Below are 19,589 nucleotides of genomic sequence, written 5' to 3'. Positions count from 1 at the left end.
AGTTACAGTGGACTTAATTGGTGATAGTTGGAAGTTATACTAGTTAGTTTAAGTAATTGGTTGGGATCCTTTATACTAGTATAATTTGTCTACTTGGCTACTAATTAGTATCTTATCACCATAATGGTGGTTGAGATACCAACTTCATGAGGTAAGTTTATCTTACGTACCTTCTGTTTTTACTTCTACTTCATTTTGGAGAGCAGTCACCTTTCCACAACTGTCTGCATGCCAGGAAGGGAGATATAGATGTGGGGTATTGTGGGCTTAAGCACACACATCTCACTCTCCTAACTTCTTTTTTTATTATTATTTTATTATTTAATTTTGATTACTCTTATTATAATTTGTGAATTTCTTCATGTGAGACTGAAGAATGGAGGTAAAGACTAATTAGGTAGTATATCCCCACTGCAGTATGGGTCCTACTTCTGCAGTCATCTCAAAAACCTAGGTACATTTTCTATCTTAGATTAAGCCTGTACCTCTTGATTTGTGCAGAGTTTTCTTATTTTTGTTTGGGCTTGTTTTTGTTCATTAGAAGAAAAAAAATTATATATATATATATATACATTCATGCATTAATAATTTTCTGAAATTGTTGTAAATTAAATGCTGCCTTGTCAGTCAGATGAACAATACTGTCAAAACAACAGCTAAATGAGAAGACAGTAGAATGGCTGCTAATGTTTAAAAAGTTTGGGAGTACATTTCAGTGAATTGATTATATTGAAAATGAGTATCACCCTAGCTTATTCAGTTATAAGTACTTTCACCTCAAAATACAAGATATGCCTTAAAAAAATCAAAACAGTAACAACATTTAACTTGTAAAACTTCATTTCAGAAATAGTTTATGTGATACAAAGACAATGACTCAAAGATGAGCTTTCTAATAATCCCATAACAAGTTATTGTAAAGTCATAGTTGAAGAAATTTGTTTTCAATGTCTGTGTTAATTTCCATTACTATCAAGAGCTTATACTCAAGGCAGTTATCTGTGAAATGTAATACAAATCATAAGAAAACCTCAGGATATACTTGTTAATCCAAGCATATTTTTTAAGAACTTATAATTAAAATGGTATCAAATATTATGTATTTTTAGGCATGTATGTCAAATCACTTGTTCCTTTTGATAATCAATCTTTTGCATGGATGAGACATAAAAACCACAACAAGAGCAACAACAGCTTAGAAACTTGCAGAGAAAAATGTTTGATAATCATTCTTACATTTCTCATACAAGTCTCTTATTGAACTCTCTGTGAAACCAGTGTTTTTAATTAGAATATTTGAAACAAAAAAATGGGCATTTGGGTTATAAAATCAATCACAAAAAGTGTAAAAACAATTTTATTTTCTAAAGTACAGGAAAAAACATAATGTTTCGGGGAGTATTATTTTTAAGACTGTTTAATATATTTCTCCCTACAATCAATAACAAATTAAATATTTAACTTTAGATAAAATTTTATTCAAAATTCATTATGTTAAACTGTATAAAAATTGTGTAGTTTATTAAAAAATATATATAAAATAAACTAACAGCAATTAGTTTCAGATTTTTTTAACAATCATTAAATACAGTGCTAAGTATCTCATTTACTCATGTTTGATATTGTAAAATTGTTAGATACATTTATTTATTTGATATTAGAGAATGAGTTACATAGTGATAGTTCTAATTTTAAACTCTTCTCAATAAATTTTCATCTGTTTAGATTATATCTTGATAGATTTTCTACAAGCATGTGATTTTTTTTTCAATATTTCTGATAATAAAGGGTCTTATCATAATTATAAATTGTAAATATGCAATTATAAAAACAGTTGTTGCTGCATTCTTTATCTTTTCAACTCATGGTAAGGTGCTGTTCTTTTATTTTAACTTTCTATTTATAGTGATGAATTATAAGTAAATTGTTTGAGGATTTTATACAATTGATAACTTTTACAGATTGGAGAATGTGACAAGAGAGCTGATATTTCCTGATCAGTTTTTACACCACTTAGCCCATCTGATGAGAGCTTTGATCACACCTAGATCTCATGTTTTCCTATCCAGTCATGTATCTTGGGTAGGTAAGACATGCTGTGTAGAGACTGCTGCACAGATTTTGGGCTACACTGTAGTCAAGCTAAATAGTAGCAGTGATGTAAGTGTTGAAGAATCACAGCTGTGGATATACGTGAGTGGTAGTCCAAGCTTTGATATTGTACAGAATAATTCAGGTGCAAGTGATGTTAAAAATGCTACTGAGAAAAATTCCAGGGAGTCATCCAAGGAACTTGGTTCCCAAGAAATTGCTAAAAAAACAGCTAAACAGAGTTTAAGCAAAGAAGCTGTAACTGTTAAGTGTAAAAATCAGTTGTCTTTCAAAACAGTGTCCAAACTTGGAACTTTGCAAGGGAAAGTTCAGAACAGAAGAAAAAGTAAGGAAATTAAGAAATCCAATGTAAATCTGAAACAACAAACAGTGGAAGCTCAAGTGAAAAAACACTATGGAAAATTGACCAATGACAATCAGCCTGACCTCAGAGTTGGAGAAAACATTTTAACTTGCAAAACCTTTGGGAAGGACATTGTAAACAATGAACCTGAGCATGCTGATTATAGCACATTGGAGCTCAAAGAGTGGTATTTGTTGAAACAGGTATTCCAATATTTAAATACTTCCATGAGCATTTAAAGGAGCTAATGTTAGCATTGTAAATATATTTATGTAACTGCAGGCCTTTTATTCTGTTCCAGCTTTTCAAATGTTTTAGTTTCTCCTTCAGATTCCTTCTTTTCCTGTTTAAGCACTTTTGTCCCATGCTATTAATGTAAAATTTGTTCAGAGATTTCTTTAATTTTATATGCATGTGCATATAGTATATTTTGTTTGTGGATCATGTGTGACCAATTGTTGCTTGAGTTGTTTTTTTAATTGACTAATTCATGGATAAGTAGCCATCAGGTGAGTATCAGCTTTGCTACTTGTACTGGATTAATGCTGACTAGTAAATTTGACCACAGTAAAAATGTAGAGAAGGAATGTTGGCCTAGTACAGAGCATAGTCTTGAACTAAAAATTGGTAATCATTAGAAAAAAATTATTATATGTAGTATGAAATAAATAAAAAAAATGTGTAGGTAACTAAGGATCATGTGGTCAAATATTTGCACTCTTGTGAGTTTATATCTGTTGCCTCTATTGAAAAGGTTTGCAAGAGAAGGTCTATATTTAATACTATGTGTGTAAAATAGGATAAAATCAACTTTTTATACCTGCTTTCAATAACATGTGTTTTTTTGCCACCTTGTGACCTATTTTATCACCGAAAAACTTACTTTATCCCTACTTTTTTATGTCGTTGTTTTTAATTTTTTGTAGCACACTGGTAGGAAGCATATAGTTGATTATTTTAGAATACTTATCTTCTTTGTGAAGGATTACTACATTTTATAGTTAATGCTCTCAGATCAAAATTGTTTATCATAAGATTTTGACTTCCTGTGTGTCACTGTTCATGATTTGTTTTGTTTTTTTGTTATAATTTAAAAAGAAGCACTGAATATCTTCTATCATTATTAATAGGTTTCAGAGATTTTTAATTCATTTGTTGCATAGTAATTATCTAGTAATAGATCAGTACATTTGCCAATTTTCCAACATGTTTAGTAAGAGAATATTACATTTGTACTTCAACAGTTTATGTTAATACTAATTTATTGAAGTGAAGTACTTTGAAATAAATGTATTATTTTGAAGAGATAGAATTATTGGATTGCCATTTAAATTCTGTTTTATGAAAATACAGTACAAGTCTGAAAGCAGTATTGTATAAATATTATCACTTATGTATATGTATATATTTAACTCTGAAGGAACAATTTGGTAAAACTGGAAAAATGAAATTTCATAAACCAAATATTATACTACAACACAAAAGACATTATGTACATATGCATGGAATAACTTAAAATGATTTCTTTGTCATAGTGAAGGCATGTACTTACAATAAGACATAAGTATTTTGTAGTAGAAAATAAACCTGGATTATACTTGATATTGTAGTGGTAAAAGTTAATTGATTAACAGTTTCATGTTTCATTTAATTTAGCAGTATTAAGCTTATGTGGCTTTAGCCATGTTCAACCAGTTCACCTCAGATAATTTGCTAAATGCCATAGGGAATAATCTAATGAACAGTTAATTGAAATCTTGGTTTTAATTTTTAAAGAGTTTTGAAAACTCTCTCTCTCTCATTTCAAAATTGAACTTTTGAAACTTGTTCAGTTTTGTTTTTCTTCTGTTGTATACCAGTAGTTGAAACTGTTTCAGTCATGTTATTACCTTCTTTTTTGTTTCAACTGCTGTTGCTTTTGTACAATCAGATGGAACACTTTTCAAAGTATTGCAAGACTTATTACAATATAAAATGTATCTTACTTAACAGTTAGATTATCTTTCAAATTATCATGTAACTTGTTATTTACAGACTTAAGCTGAAATACAGAGCTTGAGAATTTTGCCAACAGTCATTAACTGTGACAAGTAATTTTGTTTCGGAGCTGGGAAATTAAGCCAGCTTGTATCATAAAGCCAAATATTTTAGCGTATAAAAAAAATCTAAAATAATCTCCTCAACTAAAATTACCTTAAATTAGTGATTCACAACCTTCAATCAAAAGAGAGATTTTAGCTGTTTTGCAAGATGGTTGAAAAACATTTTCTGGTTTAAAATACAGCTACTAAAGTATATTGTTTCACAATTTCATATGAAAGTGCTTGAAAAAATCAGAATTAGTTGGTCCTTGCCTGGAATGTTAACAAAGAATAACTTCAGTAATTTGATTTTGAGTTTTTAAATATTTCAGAGTACTGTAAATGAAATTTTTTGGTATGTATTAGATACGTTTAGCCTTACTCTTGGCTGGTCTTCAAGGAGATAAGATTGTTCTTATAGTTCCAACAAGTGTGGTGAACTATCAAGGGAAGTGGCTGAATTTACTGGAAGGATTGTTGCAACATGGAGATTGTCAGTGGGTGTGGAATGAGCAGGACATGGAAAACATTGTGGTAAACATCCGGAGAACTTTTTGGAATGGAGACAGGGTTGACCATCTCACATGCTATGAGATGTTCATTGACCGTGTAAAAAAAAATTTACATGTAATCATATGCCACAGTGGGAGAAAACAGGTGAATTGCTAATATCTTACTAAGCTTGTGTTTTTATTTATTATTTTTGTCCAAGACATACCACTGTTTTTTTGGGGGTATTTTGTTCATTTTTACTAGTATATTGAAATAATTTTAACTTGTCATTTTTAATATCTGTAAAATAAAGTAAAAATCCTTCACAGAGAAAATAAAATTAACATAAAATATAAAATGCCCTTGTTATTAAAAACATTTTCATAATAAATACAAAGATATTCAATTATATTCAATTTAATCACTATTTCTTGTGTATAAAACAAGGCTCAAGCTTTAAAACTTTATTTTCATTGTTATATATTAGAGACTTCATTGATATCTATATTATTAATTATACAATTACTGAACCACCTGTTTTGTAAATTATTTATTCTTACAATGCTAGGTAAAACTGATGAAATATTGTGACAAAACAAAGAAAAGAAAACACCCAGATAGGACTTCTTTGATTTTGTTTTTTTTTATATTTGTTTCCCTACTTTTACAGCAACTAAAATCAAAATTAAACCAATATAAAGGAACACCTTTATAGATATACTAATTAATAACCTAACATCCACCTGCAACGCCACCTACAATCCCCTACCCATTTATACTCTCATCTCTAAGACATGTGTCCAGCAACGGTCACTTTCAAACTCTCTCTTTCTTAACCTGAAGATGTCCTAGGAAGACTGAAACGTTGCTCTATCCTTATCAATAAAAGTGTTAATACCCATACCAGCCATTCTGAGATACAAACAATTTGTACAGCTGATACAATCTTATCTGAAATTAAGTGACTATTTTGAGAGCTATATGTTACCCTTTAATCTGTTTTTGTTTTCTTCTGTCTTCATTTTAAAGGTTTTATTGTTTGTGGAGGTATGTTGCATTAAACAATTTTAAAGGTGAATGTAAAGCACCACAAATTAAATTTTACAATTTCGAGAATATGTTAATATTAAATGCAGTTTTAAAATATGATAAAGAATGATATTAAGTCATATGATTGATCAAGTCTGTTTTCAGAAATTATTTGCTCATTTTATTCTCAGAGTAAACAATGTTAAAGGATGTAAAGAATTAAATGTTACCATTTCTTAAAAAAAATATTAATAATGTGCATATATGATGTATTAAGATATAAATTCTCTTCTTTCTGCAGGATCAGTTGAATTTGATTGAGAGGCTGAGACCTGTGTTTACTCAGATCTCTTACGTTGAACACTTTTTGCCGTGGAACAAAGAATGTTTGACTAAATTAGCATTACAGTATTTGGTATCTTACTTTGAATTACTCTTGTAAATTATCTGTGTTTAAAAATATTTTTTGTATAATGTTTTTTTCATAAATCCAATCGCAAAAACTTTATGAAGGACAACATTAGGGAATGTACCCCCTTCTATTCAATATTAAATCGCTAATTATCTCATTAGGTGTTAATTGCCTACCATGCTTTACGGAAAAAGATAATTGACTGATTTAACTGATTAAGTACTTGTGTCTTTAAATTCAAAACCAAAGTGTATAAACAAATTGCAAGTGGATTCTATTTTAGAGTTTTTTATCTTTCTTGGGAAAATTTTCTAAATTAAGACATCCTATGTATACTGTCAGACAGTGTTTAGTTACCATACATTTAGCTTTTACTTTCAGTAATCATTTTCATTCATGGGAGAGCAGTGATTCTACAGATATTTGTAAATATACTTATTGAGATATATGTATACTCCCCTGAGTGAGTGTATATTAAATTTACACACAGCAGTAAAATCCATGATTTGATTCCAATATGTGGACAGAATGAGATATGTGTATGATTACATAGTGTATACAATGCATCAGAAGTGTAATGTATACAAATGAATGTGTTTCATTCAAAAACTATAAATGTTTGCAATTTTTAAAAGTTTTTTGAATACTCAGTATACCCATACATTATGTATAATACAGAGAAACCTTCTGATAGGTGATGGTACATAAAATAATTGTGAAAGATTGGTATTTGTAGATAGGTGGCATTCCTTACAGGCAGTTTATAATTTGTGCACTTCACAACAGACTCAACAGAAAAATTAGGTATGACTGATAGATCCATTGCATCCACTAATGTTCAGTTTTGGTGATGATGGATATTTTCATCAGTATCCATCAAAGAGTTAGGTGATATTTTATAAAAATTGAAAGTTATATGCAGATTTATATTATTGATCAAAAATGTCATTATTGGTTAAAAGAGTAAATTCTAGTGGCACTAATATTAAATAGCTGTTGCAGCTTAGTATGTTATGTTTCCAATATGTTCATTTATAAGTAGGCTTACTTGTGTAGATAATCTTATGTGATTTTGTGTTTCTTTTTTCCTCAGAGAAATATTAGTTCTCTCTCACTGTCAGACTCCCTTTGTGAGTCTGTAGCTACAGTTCTGGCTGAACTTCACCTTGCAGCTCTGGAAATTCAGCAGGATTGTAACCATTACCAGGTGATTCATCCATCATGGATTCAGTGGATGGTGCACTGGTACTCCTTGTTGTACAAAGAGATTGTTGAAGCTGAAACAGTAAGTTACATTTTAGAATATGTCATATGCATTACTATTTAAGCTCTTTATTGTTTGACCTGATGAGAAATTATAGTTTTTTGAGATTTTTACATTATAATGTCTAATGTTGAATTCAAAGAAGTTAACTATCTTGCTTCAGGATTGTGGAATTATTTGAAAGAAAATCTCTCAGAAAATGTGTGTGTAAGTTATCATAAAGTTTTTATACATTAATCCTCTACAAATATACTGATGACTTAATATAACAAATTATAATGGAAATTTTCTATAGCAAATAAAAAAAGATAAAAATTTGCTTAGAAGTAATTTTATTTATATTTTGTCAACCAGAAATGGACTGGTGGTTAGCATGCCTGAAGTGTGAATCTGAAGATTCATAGTTCATGGTTCACTGCTGCTAAAATGCTTTATGAACTTTTGAAACATGGGTGCATTATAAGAGTGCCATTCAAATCCCAATGTTCGATCAGAAAAAGAGTTGATGATAAGTGCTGTTAACTAGTTACATTCCCTTTGACCTGTCACTTTAAAAATTGTGATGGCTGTTGTGCAGCCATGCATGAAGTTCTGGAACAATCAAGTATTTTCAAATATAACATTTGATCCTTCAAAATTATAATTTTTAATATCAACGTTTTGTAACAAAAGGTTTTTCAATCACAATACAGTTGCTCATGTACTCATCCACAGCAAATGAACTGTGCTCCAGTTTGACCAACATTGGAATATTTCATTGACAGAACTGAAAGCTTTCACTGGTGTGCCTTGCACATTTTTTTGTTACATTGTGAAAATCATTCTTATTTAATATAGAGGTAGAGTCACTGCTGATTTCACAAGTTGTAGCCATAGTCTTCAAATTAATTAATTTTGAAAGGAAATTGAAAACACTTTGAATAAGAATTAATACAATAAAGTTTTTTATAAATCACTGAAAGAGATTCCAAGATTTTATTCGTCTAGACAGATAATTTTTACAACTATTTTCTTCTAAAATTGTATCAGTACTTTGAAAAGTTTTAAGAAATATACTCATTTATGTATGAGATATAGCTCCTGGAAAAATTGAAATACATATTTATTAGGTATATGTGTGGCAGTGAATCTTGCATACATATTAACAAACATTAATGGTATGAGTGGGTGAAATAAGTAACTAATTTTCAGTTTTATGACTTCTTGATACTAGACATTTGTTTACAGTTGTAGTGAAGCAGGTAATCAATTTTAATAAGATGCTGGTTGATAAGTCAGTGTGAAACATTTAATTAATATTAATAAAAACAGTTTATGATCAGTTTGAATCATGTAGTTGATCTAAAAAAGATGCTGGTTGTTGAGTTAGTGTTAAGGTTGCTGTTTATGAGACAGAGTGAAGCATTTAACTGATCTTAACAAGGTGCTGATTATTGAGACAGTATGTAATGCACTTAATTGATGTTAACAAGATTCTAGTTTTTGAGAACGATTATGTAGTACTAGGGAAGTAGTCAGAGCTGAAGTACAGTGAATATTAAAAAAAGGATAATATAACCTTCAGTGGGTGCTTGGTAGTCTCCATTAGTGACTACCAGGAAGAAGGAAATTATACCAGCTTCTATCTTTCTTTCAGATGGTTAAATAGACTAACTCACAATGACACCTTTAAAGTTTTACAGGTAAATGAATGTTTAGATTCACTGAATGGGGCCCATTGGTTCATAGAGAGACTAATATTTAAATTCATTGGAAAAGGCTCAGTAGACCTGGCATATATTTAGTGACAAGTTAAGTTTTATAGTGAAAGCAAATCTACAACTGCATGCAACATGAGAGATAGCTGTTATGAATTTCGCATCATGCCATTTGCTTTTGTAACTATGCCTACAAGGTTTTAGAAACTGGTGGAACTTACACTGGGAAGGCTTCAATGGGAGAAGTACCTGATCTGTACCAATGACATCTTAGCGCTTGGTTGCACATTTCAGTTTATGGCTGAGAACCTGAAAATGGTATTTCAGACCCAAAATAAAATAGACTTAAAGTTGAAACCATGAAAATTTGTGTTCATTTTCTTGGAAGTAGAATTTTTCTCTCTCATATTTTAGGTAAAGAGGGAATCTCCATGGATCTTACTGAAAATAGTAGCAATGCAAGATGGCTCAACTTGTTAGCATATGAGAAATCCAGTTTTTTCAATTTATTATTATCAGCAGTTTAAGGCCAACTACTCATTGATTATTTTATCAGTATTGACTCTTGTTAAAGAAAAGATGCACTTCAGAAGGAATGAGGAATGTAAGGAAACACACTTAAGCACTTGAAATTTGCTGTAGTAGAAACGCCATTGTTGGCACATTCGTGATGGAATTGTGTTTTGTTTAGTTACTAACTCCAGTCACAGTAAAATTAGAACAGGGTTACTGCAGTTGTAATACAAAGTAGAGCATGTGCAAGTTGTTTGCTTGTGACTCTCAAGTACAGATACTGTATAATGAAGAAAGAACTGTATGGTAGAAAGCACTGAAAGAACTGAAAAGATGATAGTGTTCTAGATAACAGTGCTTTAGGAATATGATTGGCAAATATATTATCATCTGGGTCTGTAATAAGTATAATCAAATCAAACAGCAAAACCAAGTGCATTTATTGAATGTCCTTATCCTGGACATTGCATTAGAGTTCAGACATTTTTTTCTTCCATAGAAATGACAAACTATGTATTAACATATTTTACTAGTAGATGGTTGCATATGATTAACTCTTTGAGAGCTTCAGGAATAGCAACCCAGATCTAGTGTAGGTATTACTTGTGTAACTCAGATTAAGAGGCATGTTACAGACATGCATAACTTCTATACAAGCAGTTATGGGTGCTGAAAGATACACTGTACTATTTTTATCAACTACCAATCAGTGGTTCTGAGCCAATTTAACAGCCCAATGGCTTTTAGACCTGTGAGACACAAAATTGTCTTGACTTTGCATAACAAAAAGTTGTATATGCATTTGTGTTAATATTCAATTGTGGTTCTTTTGGCAGCATTTGACTTAAAATTTTTCACATTACTTTGTGTTCAGTCTCATATTTTTCCCAGTTTATTAGAGATTCAGAACTACTTAGTGATAAATATCTTTTCAAACCTCCTTGTAAGCAGAATTATTTCATTGCTCTAAAGTTAATTCAGTTCAACCTGATTAAACACACTGTTTAAATTATCTATATGGATGTCACAGCAATGAATTTACCTTTCTAACTTCTCAAAATATTCATGCTACTACCATAGTGAATAACTAGTTCAATTTATAAGTTATTCAAGCTATACATGTAGCTATTACAGTAATGAATTAACTTTTATAACTATATAAACTACCCATGCTGCTGCTACAACCTTTTTAAACTTTTGATGTAACTTGCACAGGAACATATTTACCTTTATAGGTAATCAAACTTGACATGCATAACCACAATAATAATTTTTTTAAGTCATTCAGACTATCCATATAGCTACCAAAGTAATGAATTCACCTTTTTAACAACTGAAATTATCCATGCTAATGCCACAGTGATTATTTCAACTATTTAAATTACCTTTATAACTACATAAACTCTTCATGCATAGCCAAAGTAATTATCTTCCTGAATTACTGAATCTATAAATGTTAGCTAATGACACAGTGATTATTTCAACTTTTTAAACTACCTTTATAACTACTTAAACTCTTCATGCATAGCCAAAGTAATTATATTCCTGAATTACTGAATCTATTTAAATGCTACCATAATAAATTTGCCTTTCAACTTCTAAATTCCCATTACAGTTGCCACAAGCACTAATTAATCTTTTTGTTTTTCAATTATCATTAAAAATCTTTAATTTAAATTCTGGTGTTTTTGTTACTAGTGAATGGGTGCATAATATAAAATATAGAGACTTTATCATTGCTGTACTAAAATAAGAAATCCAATTTAAATTTAAATATGACAATATCTCCTCTGTATCAGGCAAAAATAGAGAAAATACAGCAAGGTCTGATGAAAATTAAAGAACTTCAGCAAGTTGCCCATGACTACAGGGAGAGAATAGTAAAGTTAGAAAGAGATTTACGAGAGGAAGAGGAGCACTGTCGACAAGCACAAGAAGAATTACAACAATGTAGTTTGGAATATGCAGTGGTGAGATTTGTTGTTATTTTTTTTTACTTTTCTACCATCAACATATTCAGTTGCTAATTATTTTAATATAATGGAACTTAATTGATTTTGTTATATGATAGAGGTAGTTGTGTATTTCATACAGGAACAGCACGTAGTAAGAATTATATAGTTTTTCTGGTTTTTCAGTACGTTTATTCGTAGGTAGACACTTAACATGATATATTTTGACACATTGAATAACTGTGTACAAAGTTGATAGGATTTTCATACATTCAAGACTAATTACTCTCTTTGTACTTTATGTTAATTTAACCACTTTTGAGTATTTACATAGTTTGGAAGTTTTTTTTTGTTGTTGTTTTTTGTTTTGTTTTTTTGCAACAGACTTACAGGATTAAACAACAATTTACATGCCAAAACCAACTCTTTCAAAGGAAACTATGTTCATCATTGTCCCTTGTTGATGGAAAGCTACATCACACTCGTCTTCGACATGCTCCAATACACTTGGTCTATTTGGTGTTGTTAAATATGCATGTTCTTTCACTCACACCAAGTAACCTTGCTTACAAGAAGAACAAGTAAACTGATAAACTACATATGATGTTTTCAGGGAAGAAATATTGCAGACAACACTCAGGCTTAAAAGTGCATCACAGTTGTACATGTTGATACAGTCAAGAAAGTAGGATGCTTAATTATTATTTTTAACCAAAATAATACTTTCTGCTATATAAAAAGGCTGTATGAACTGGAAATTTAGAGACTTCATAGAGTTTGCCTTTTGAAATAAACACCAAATTATTGATTAATTAGATAAGTAAGAATATAGTTTTTGCATAGGAAATGTCTGATGTTGCAGAGGTCTGTTCATTATGTAGCAATTCATAAGTGTTTGAGATTGTATATGCACATTAAACTAAAATTTTCACCAGATTTTCTTTAAAGATGTTTGGCATATAACTAACTTATGAAATTAAAATAAAAGCCAGAAAATCATTTTTTCTTATTATAATTTCATATTTAATGTCACCATTACAATTATGCACTAATGTAACCAGAAATGTAATTTCGTCATCTTGCCAATGTTCAACAGTAAACTCAGTATTTTTAATTTACTGTTTTAAACAGAAGAATATTATTTGAATCCTTTAAAATAGTAAAAGTATCATTTACATATATTTGATAATATAATGATATAAAAGACTGTGGCCAATCAACTAGCTGTTGTTTTTCATGAAAACAAAGAAAAATTATAGTCAGGGAAGAAGCCAACCTAGAATCCACAGTTGTTTGCTCTTCTCTGTAAAATATTTTCTCAACCCAAACGAGCCATTTTTGCATATATATTTCTCTACAAGTGGATTTTCTTGACATCATCTGAATCCACTGTTGTATTGTCAACATGATAATAAAGTTTACCATTGAGTAGAAAATGTGATTCTTTGTTTCATACTTAATTAACTTCACAAGTGCTTCTCAGGAAGCCACATTAGGATAAGCTATCTCAGGTCCTTTTTTCTTCAGTTGGTACATTTGAGTGAATGATGTTTTGAGTCTTACCACAGTTGCATTTTAGCCAGTACCTAACTTTATGGTTGAAAGTTATGGAAGCAAGTACTTAGTTTTTTCCTCCATCTATGGACATTGTGGTTCATGTATGGACGTTTACTGCTCGATTATGTCTTATCCAGCAGGGTAGTTGGAAGTATGTGATTTAGTCTACCATTACCAGGTGAAAGCATATTCCAAATCTCAAAGAATACATCTATTCCTAGTAATTAAGGGTTCTGGAGAGGACTTTTTAGTTAACCCAAATAGACCCCAGCTTCCCTGCTAGGACAGTAGTAACTCTATGGACTTGCAACTATAAAGTCTAATTTGTTGTTTTTTTAAACCTAAAATTTTTTGGAAGACTCTCAGGATTACTAAGTCCATTGATGCTAAACTGGACCTGTTGTTAGAATGCACAGTGATTGAATATCAGCTTCTACATAAATCCTTTTTTTCACTGGCATCTTAAGTTTCATTGTCTCCTATTGGGGTCATAGTCTTGACACCCTAACATCAGTTTCTTGGTCTATTAGTATCCAGAATAAGTTCTGTCCATGTCCAAGGGTTTTGCTGCTCAGTCAGAATGCTGCCAATGACAATGATAGATATTGTATGCATTCAGGGTCTGACATGTGGTAAGCCTTATTGGTGAATTCATGTCCTTGAGTGAGGATTAGTCATTCAATTTACATCTTTGCCCCTATTATCCACCCAACCTGTAGGGTTTCTGTCTCCTGCATATTCTTAGAATTCGTAACTTTGTTTTAGAGCTATCAGAGTATGGTTGTTCTGGGGGTAGAGAGAGAGAGGGCCATGTCAGTTTTCTTGGAGTTTGTTCCTGTTGGTTTGTTATGCTCAAGAAGACAGGAGATTGGTGTCCAGTCATTAATTTTTCTTGTCTGTATCAGTTTCTGTATTCTCCATGGTTCATAAGCAACTCATTATTCACTCAAAGTTTTTATTTTTTATAAGGGCCATGGATGTCCAAGCTTGATGTAGTTGGTTCCTCCTTAGTAGTGGCATCACACCATTATCATCATTTTCTGTGCACAAGGATCAGGTACTGCAAACAAGTTGTTTACCTTCAAACTAGCATCAGCATCAAAGGGATTCTGCTGAATTGGAGTGTTTTCTTGTCACCTCCATTCCTTATGCCCACCAGTTTGCAGATGACTGATCACTGCTGACACCATCTTTTCAATTGTCTGAACATCACACCCCAATTATACATTCAGATAAAACCAAGACATGCTTCATTCTCAGAGTTGGGACATTTATTCTTGCTCTAACTCAATATGTCATCATTATGTTTTTTTATTATGTATCTCAGTCAGTCTCAGCTGACTCCCATCCTGCTCCACACTATAGAAAAGAAAGATCAGCTCTTACCTCTCCTTTTTATGCTTTTGGGACAAATGCAGAAACAATTCTTTCAATGATCTGTTTTAACAAGAGATTTTCCAATTTTCTTATTCAGGATTATTCTTTGATCTTGATGAATTGTTAGATTGAAATAATACTAAGATATGAGTTCCTCTTCTGCTACCAAGTTCAGAGATCAATTTCTTCAGAAATGCCTCATTTCAGGGATGGGGTACATATCTCAACCCTCAGGACTTCCAGCATTTACACAATGTTTTAGACCTTCTTGCTTTTCAAAAAATCTAGTCTCGACTTGTTGGGGGGAAAATCTTCAGGCTTCACTCCATAATTGTAGGGGGCTTTCTTGCATTTCCCATCAAGGAAGCTTCTTGTTTTCTAACCTTGGATCTTCTTTCTTCATCCAACTCCTACCATACCACCCTACCAACTTGCCATGTTCCCCAAGTGATGGCTGTCATACTAGTTTGATTGTCTCAACTTAAACAGATTTTTCCAATGGAACAGATGAGGCATTGTGAGGTTTTTTGTTCATTTGGCTTACCTTTTGAAACACTGATGACTGACAGATTAGCTATTTTTTGAAACATACAACTATTGGTCTCCAATACTTCACCTTTGGGCTTTGGCAATGGATGCATTTTCTCAAGATGAATTGTAATTAGCACTGTCAGCCTTCTCTCAAATTCATGTGTTACTTAAGGTACTACATTTGATTTGTTCCAACCCATAGTTCAGTCCTGTTGATACCACCTGATTGACAGCTACATCTTGATTTCTGCTTCTGCAGTGTCTTTAGGATGCTCTCTTCTTCCACTTTCTCTTTGATCGTTTCAGTGAAGGCAGCCATGATCTCACATGGTACACATGTCTATCCAGAAGCTCAATCCTCATGGATGGAGGCTATGCAGTCCTTTGTGTGGCAGTGGGGTTTAATTTTTAAGGTTTACTTACATTTATCTCAGTTTATTCGTAGTTTTGAATTGGACATTTATCAACAAAAAATGGCAAGCACATCAATAATGATATATTGAGAGGAGATTGAATCCACTTTGATCAGAAGTTTCAATAATAACCCCTTTTTTTGGCCTGGCTCTTTGGCTAGGGTTTTGTATCTTCCACAATCCTCTTGGTGTGGATTCCTGTACATGGTGAGGAGACCTCCAAGGAAAGGATCTGTTCCTTCAGTTACCTCCAGTGGGATCTAAACATTCACCCATGTGTTTGCCATGTGTGGTGACCCATGAAGGGAAGGAGAGGATCCTGGTGGTTGAGGAGTCCAACCCTAACACACCACTTTGGCCTTGAATTCCTGTAAATGGACAGCTTTGGGGTGGCCCATCTAGGTTCAGTTGGCTGGTCCACTTGAGCTAGGGTCAACCAAGTACCAGTGTTGGATGTTCTCAACAGGTGTTGTGAACATTGTATCTGATGCTGGTGTTTGGGTATAGTGTTCACAAAACCCTGGCATTGCTGCAGTGTTTTTGTTTGGCATTGTAGTGCATCCCTTTGTAGGGCTTCATGGTGGGTGGGGTCAGTGGGCACCAAAAGTTCCCTTTTTTATTATGGATCCTGTAAATTAAATAGTGAAAATACAGTCCACAGGTAAATAACCATGTCTTGAAGATTCTGAGCAGCAATCTTCAACATCTGTAACACCTGTACCTCGTTTTCTTATACTACATTCTCTTTCAGACAAACCTTTAGGGCAAATGTCTCACAAGGGACTCGAGGGAGTTGCTGGTTCTCCAAAGTCAGTAAAGAAGCTTCGATCTGGTGACATATTGGTGGAAACATCCACATCTCAACACAGTGAACTCCTCTTACATTCAAAGGTAATTGGGGATATACCTATTGAGTTTTTGCCTCATGCTACTCTGAATTCATCATGAGAAGTTATTGTTGAGAGGGATTTGAAGAACATCCCGAAGTCAGATATTCTCGCTGATTTCTCCAGCCAAGGAGTTTCTACAGTGAGGCATATCTCCACTCGCCAAGATGGAATTATGATGCCGACAAATGTTCTCATTCTAACATTTACATCACCATGTTATCCTGCCACCATCAAGGCAGTTAGGTTATCTTAATTGTAAGTTACGGCCATACATTCCAAACCCTCTCAGATGTTTCCAATGTCAGCGGTTTGGTCACTCAAAGACATCATATCATGGTTCCTTGATGTGTGCTCGTTGTGGTGGCAAGGACCACGATGCCTATGAGTGTGAAATGGACCCTCATTGCATCAACTGCAATGGCTCTCACCCACCCTACTTTCATTCTTGTCCTAAATGGCTGGAAGAAAAAGAGGTGCAGCATTTGAAAACGATTCAAAACATTACTTACCCTGAGTTAAAAGTTGCTCTCCACCATTTCATATCAGAGGTACATTGTTGCACTTCATTCTGCTACTACAGTGGGAGTGCAGACGTTCTCATACCAAATGAAAAGTCTTTTGACCTCCATACTTAAAAACGTTGATGAATCAACATCAACACCCATCTCTGTCCCTAACATACATTTCAGCAAATCCCATGACCCACTTCCTTTGGTCCGGGAATGGGCATTTTCTTGGATACATATTTTTCTCCAACCTCAAAATGCAAAACAATCATTCGTTCATGTCCTCATTTGCTGAAATCCTCTTCCAACAACAAATTCCTGCCCAATAAACCTATGGTTGACAGATTTACCTTGAATAAAGACAATAAAGAAAAAAGACGTGGTCATAAACAGAAGGACTCTCTACCCAATTTACCTACACTTAAAAAAATGACCATCTTGACACAATGGAACTGTCGAGGTTTACGTTCTAATCTGAACGACATCAAAGCACTGATTGCTTCCTACCATCCTATATGTCTTTCCTTACAAGAAACATTTCTGAAACCTGCTGATAAAGTCACTTTTTGGAAGTTTTCTTTGCACAGAAATGACAGGCTGTGTGATAGATGAGTGCATGGTGGGGTGGCACTGTTGGTTGATCAGCATGTGCCCACCCTCACTTGGATGGTGTTTCCTTGGGTCATACCATCACTGTTTGTTCTCTCTACCTGTTACATGGAGAGACCTATGATCAATCAGACCTTGATGCTCTTATTGAACAGTTGCCATCTCCATTTTTAATCCTGTGGGACATTAATGGACATCATCCCCCCTTGTGAGGTGTTAATATTGATGGGAGGGGTAGCTTCATGGAGCATATGCTCTCTGATCACAACCTTTCTCTTTTCAGTAGTACTTCTTATACTTATTTTCATGCACCTGGTCAGTCTTTTATGGCTGTTTGTTTCTCAATTTGCTCCCCTTCACTATTCTCTCACTATGAAAAGTATTTGTCACACAATAGACAAATGTGTGGCAGCAGTAACTGACTGTATTATACAGGCAGCTCCTTTATGTATTCCTAAATCTCAACATGTTTTCTGTGATATCCTTGTCCATGGTGGAATTCTGCCTTTTATGGGGCACAGAAAGCTAAAAAGTGGGCCTGGGATATTTTTTGTAGGTATCCTACATTCTCGTACTGAATCACTTTCCAGCAGGTGGGTAAGACGTCAAATCCAGAAAGACTCTTGGATTAAGTTCACGACCAGTATATCTTCTACCACCAGTTCCAAAGTCATATGGAACAAGATTCAAAAGTTCAGTGGGCAATATAATTCTGTTGCCCTCTTGATCTTCTTCTCTGATGGCCAGGAAGTAGCTGACACCCATAGCATCACCAATAATTTAGGTGAAAGCTTTTGTCAGGTATCTAGCACTTCTGCTTTATCCTACACTTTCTTAGGCATCAAGACTTGGGCATATAGATCACCTTTTTCCTTTTGAGCTGATTGTCTCTATGACTATAATCGTCCTTTTACTCTGGTGGAACTCATACTGGCTCTTCATTACTATTCTTCCAATTGTTTTTAACCAGAGCTTACAGGAGAATATTTTTCCTGATGCCTGGAACCAGGCTATTGTCCTACCATTCTCTAAGCCTGGGAAGGATTCCAAGATTCCTTTAAACTACCATCCAATTGTTATAACAAGCTGTCTCTGTAAGGCCTTAGAGAGGATGGTTAATGCTCATCTTGTTTGGTTCCTTGAATCAAACAACTTCCTCTCACCCATCCAGTGTGGGTTCCAATGACAGAGCTCCACCTAATTTGACTTGAAATGTCAGTGAGAGAATTTTTTCTCAAATGACAATATCTTGTATTAATATTCTTTGACATTGAGAAGGCTAATGATACAACATGGAAGTATGGCTTTTTGCGAGACCTCCATATATATAGGTTATGTGGTCATTTGCCTATTTTTATTAGAAATTTTTAATGGACAGGCATTTCCAAGTTCATGTTGGTTCGACACTTTCCCATTCTTTTCTACAGGAACTTGGACTCCCTCAGGGCTGTCTTTTGAGTGTCATACTTACTGTTGCCAAATGGCTTTATGTCGACAACTTTCAGATTTCACGTCAGACGTCGAACGTGAGATATACTGAGTAGCAGCTACAAACTTCCCTCAATCATTTACTGAAGTGGACCACAGCAAATGGTTTTAACCTCTCTCTCTCTGAAATTGTTTGTATGTACTTTTGTCATCAATGGGGTATTCACCCTGTTCCTGAACTCTGTATTGGTGAAGTTGTGCTGCCTTTGGTCTCTGAGACAAAGTTCTTGGGGATTATCTTGGACCGTAAGTTGACCTATATGCCACACATCAAGCAGCTATGGGTCAAATGTACAAGAGCACTGAACATCCTCTGTATCCTC

At 33.4% G+C, this 19,589-nt stretch overlaps 1 protein-coding gene across 7 annotated transcripts in view; it reads left to right on the top strand.

Annotated features, from left to right (window-relative positions):
* Positions 1-19,589, top strand: part of LOC143230304 (dynein heavy chain domain-containing protein 1-like) — a 261,985-nt gene that overhangs the window by 203,535 nt on the left and 38,861 nt on the right. For all 7 annotated transcript variants that reach the window (XM_076463582.1, XM_076463581.1, XM_076463580.1 and 4 more), the window contains 5 exons: positions 1,962-2,658; positions 4,903-5,193; positions 6,359-6,472; positions 7,563-7,754; positions 11,743-11,913. In XM_076463582.1, the coding sequence (XP_076319697.1) occupies positions 1,962-2,658; positions 4,903-5,193; positions 6,359-6,472; positions 7,563-7,754; positions 11,743-11,913 (1,465 nt within the window). The remainder of the gene's footprint in view (positions 1-1,961; positions 2,659-4,902; positions 5,194-6,358; positions 6,473-7,562; positions 7,755-11,742; positions 11,914-19,589) is intronic.

The sequence above is a fragment of the Tachypleus tridentatus genome, chromosome 10, assembly GCF_004210375.1.
Source record: "Tachypleus tridentatus isolate NWPU-2018 chromosome 10, ASM421037v1, whole genome shotgun sequence".
Taxonomy (NCBI): domain Eukaryota; kingdom Metazoa; phylum Arthropoda; class Merostomata; order Xiphosura; family Limulidae; genus Tachypleus; species Tachypleus tridentatus.
This window is presented reverse-complemented; position numbering and strand designations above follow the sequence as displayed.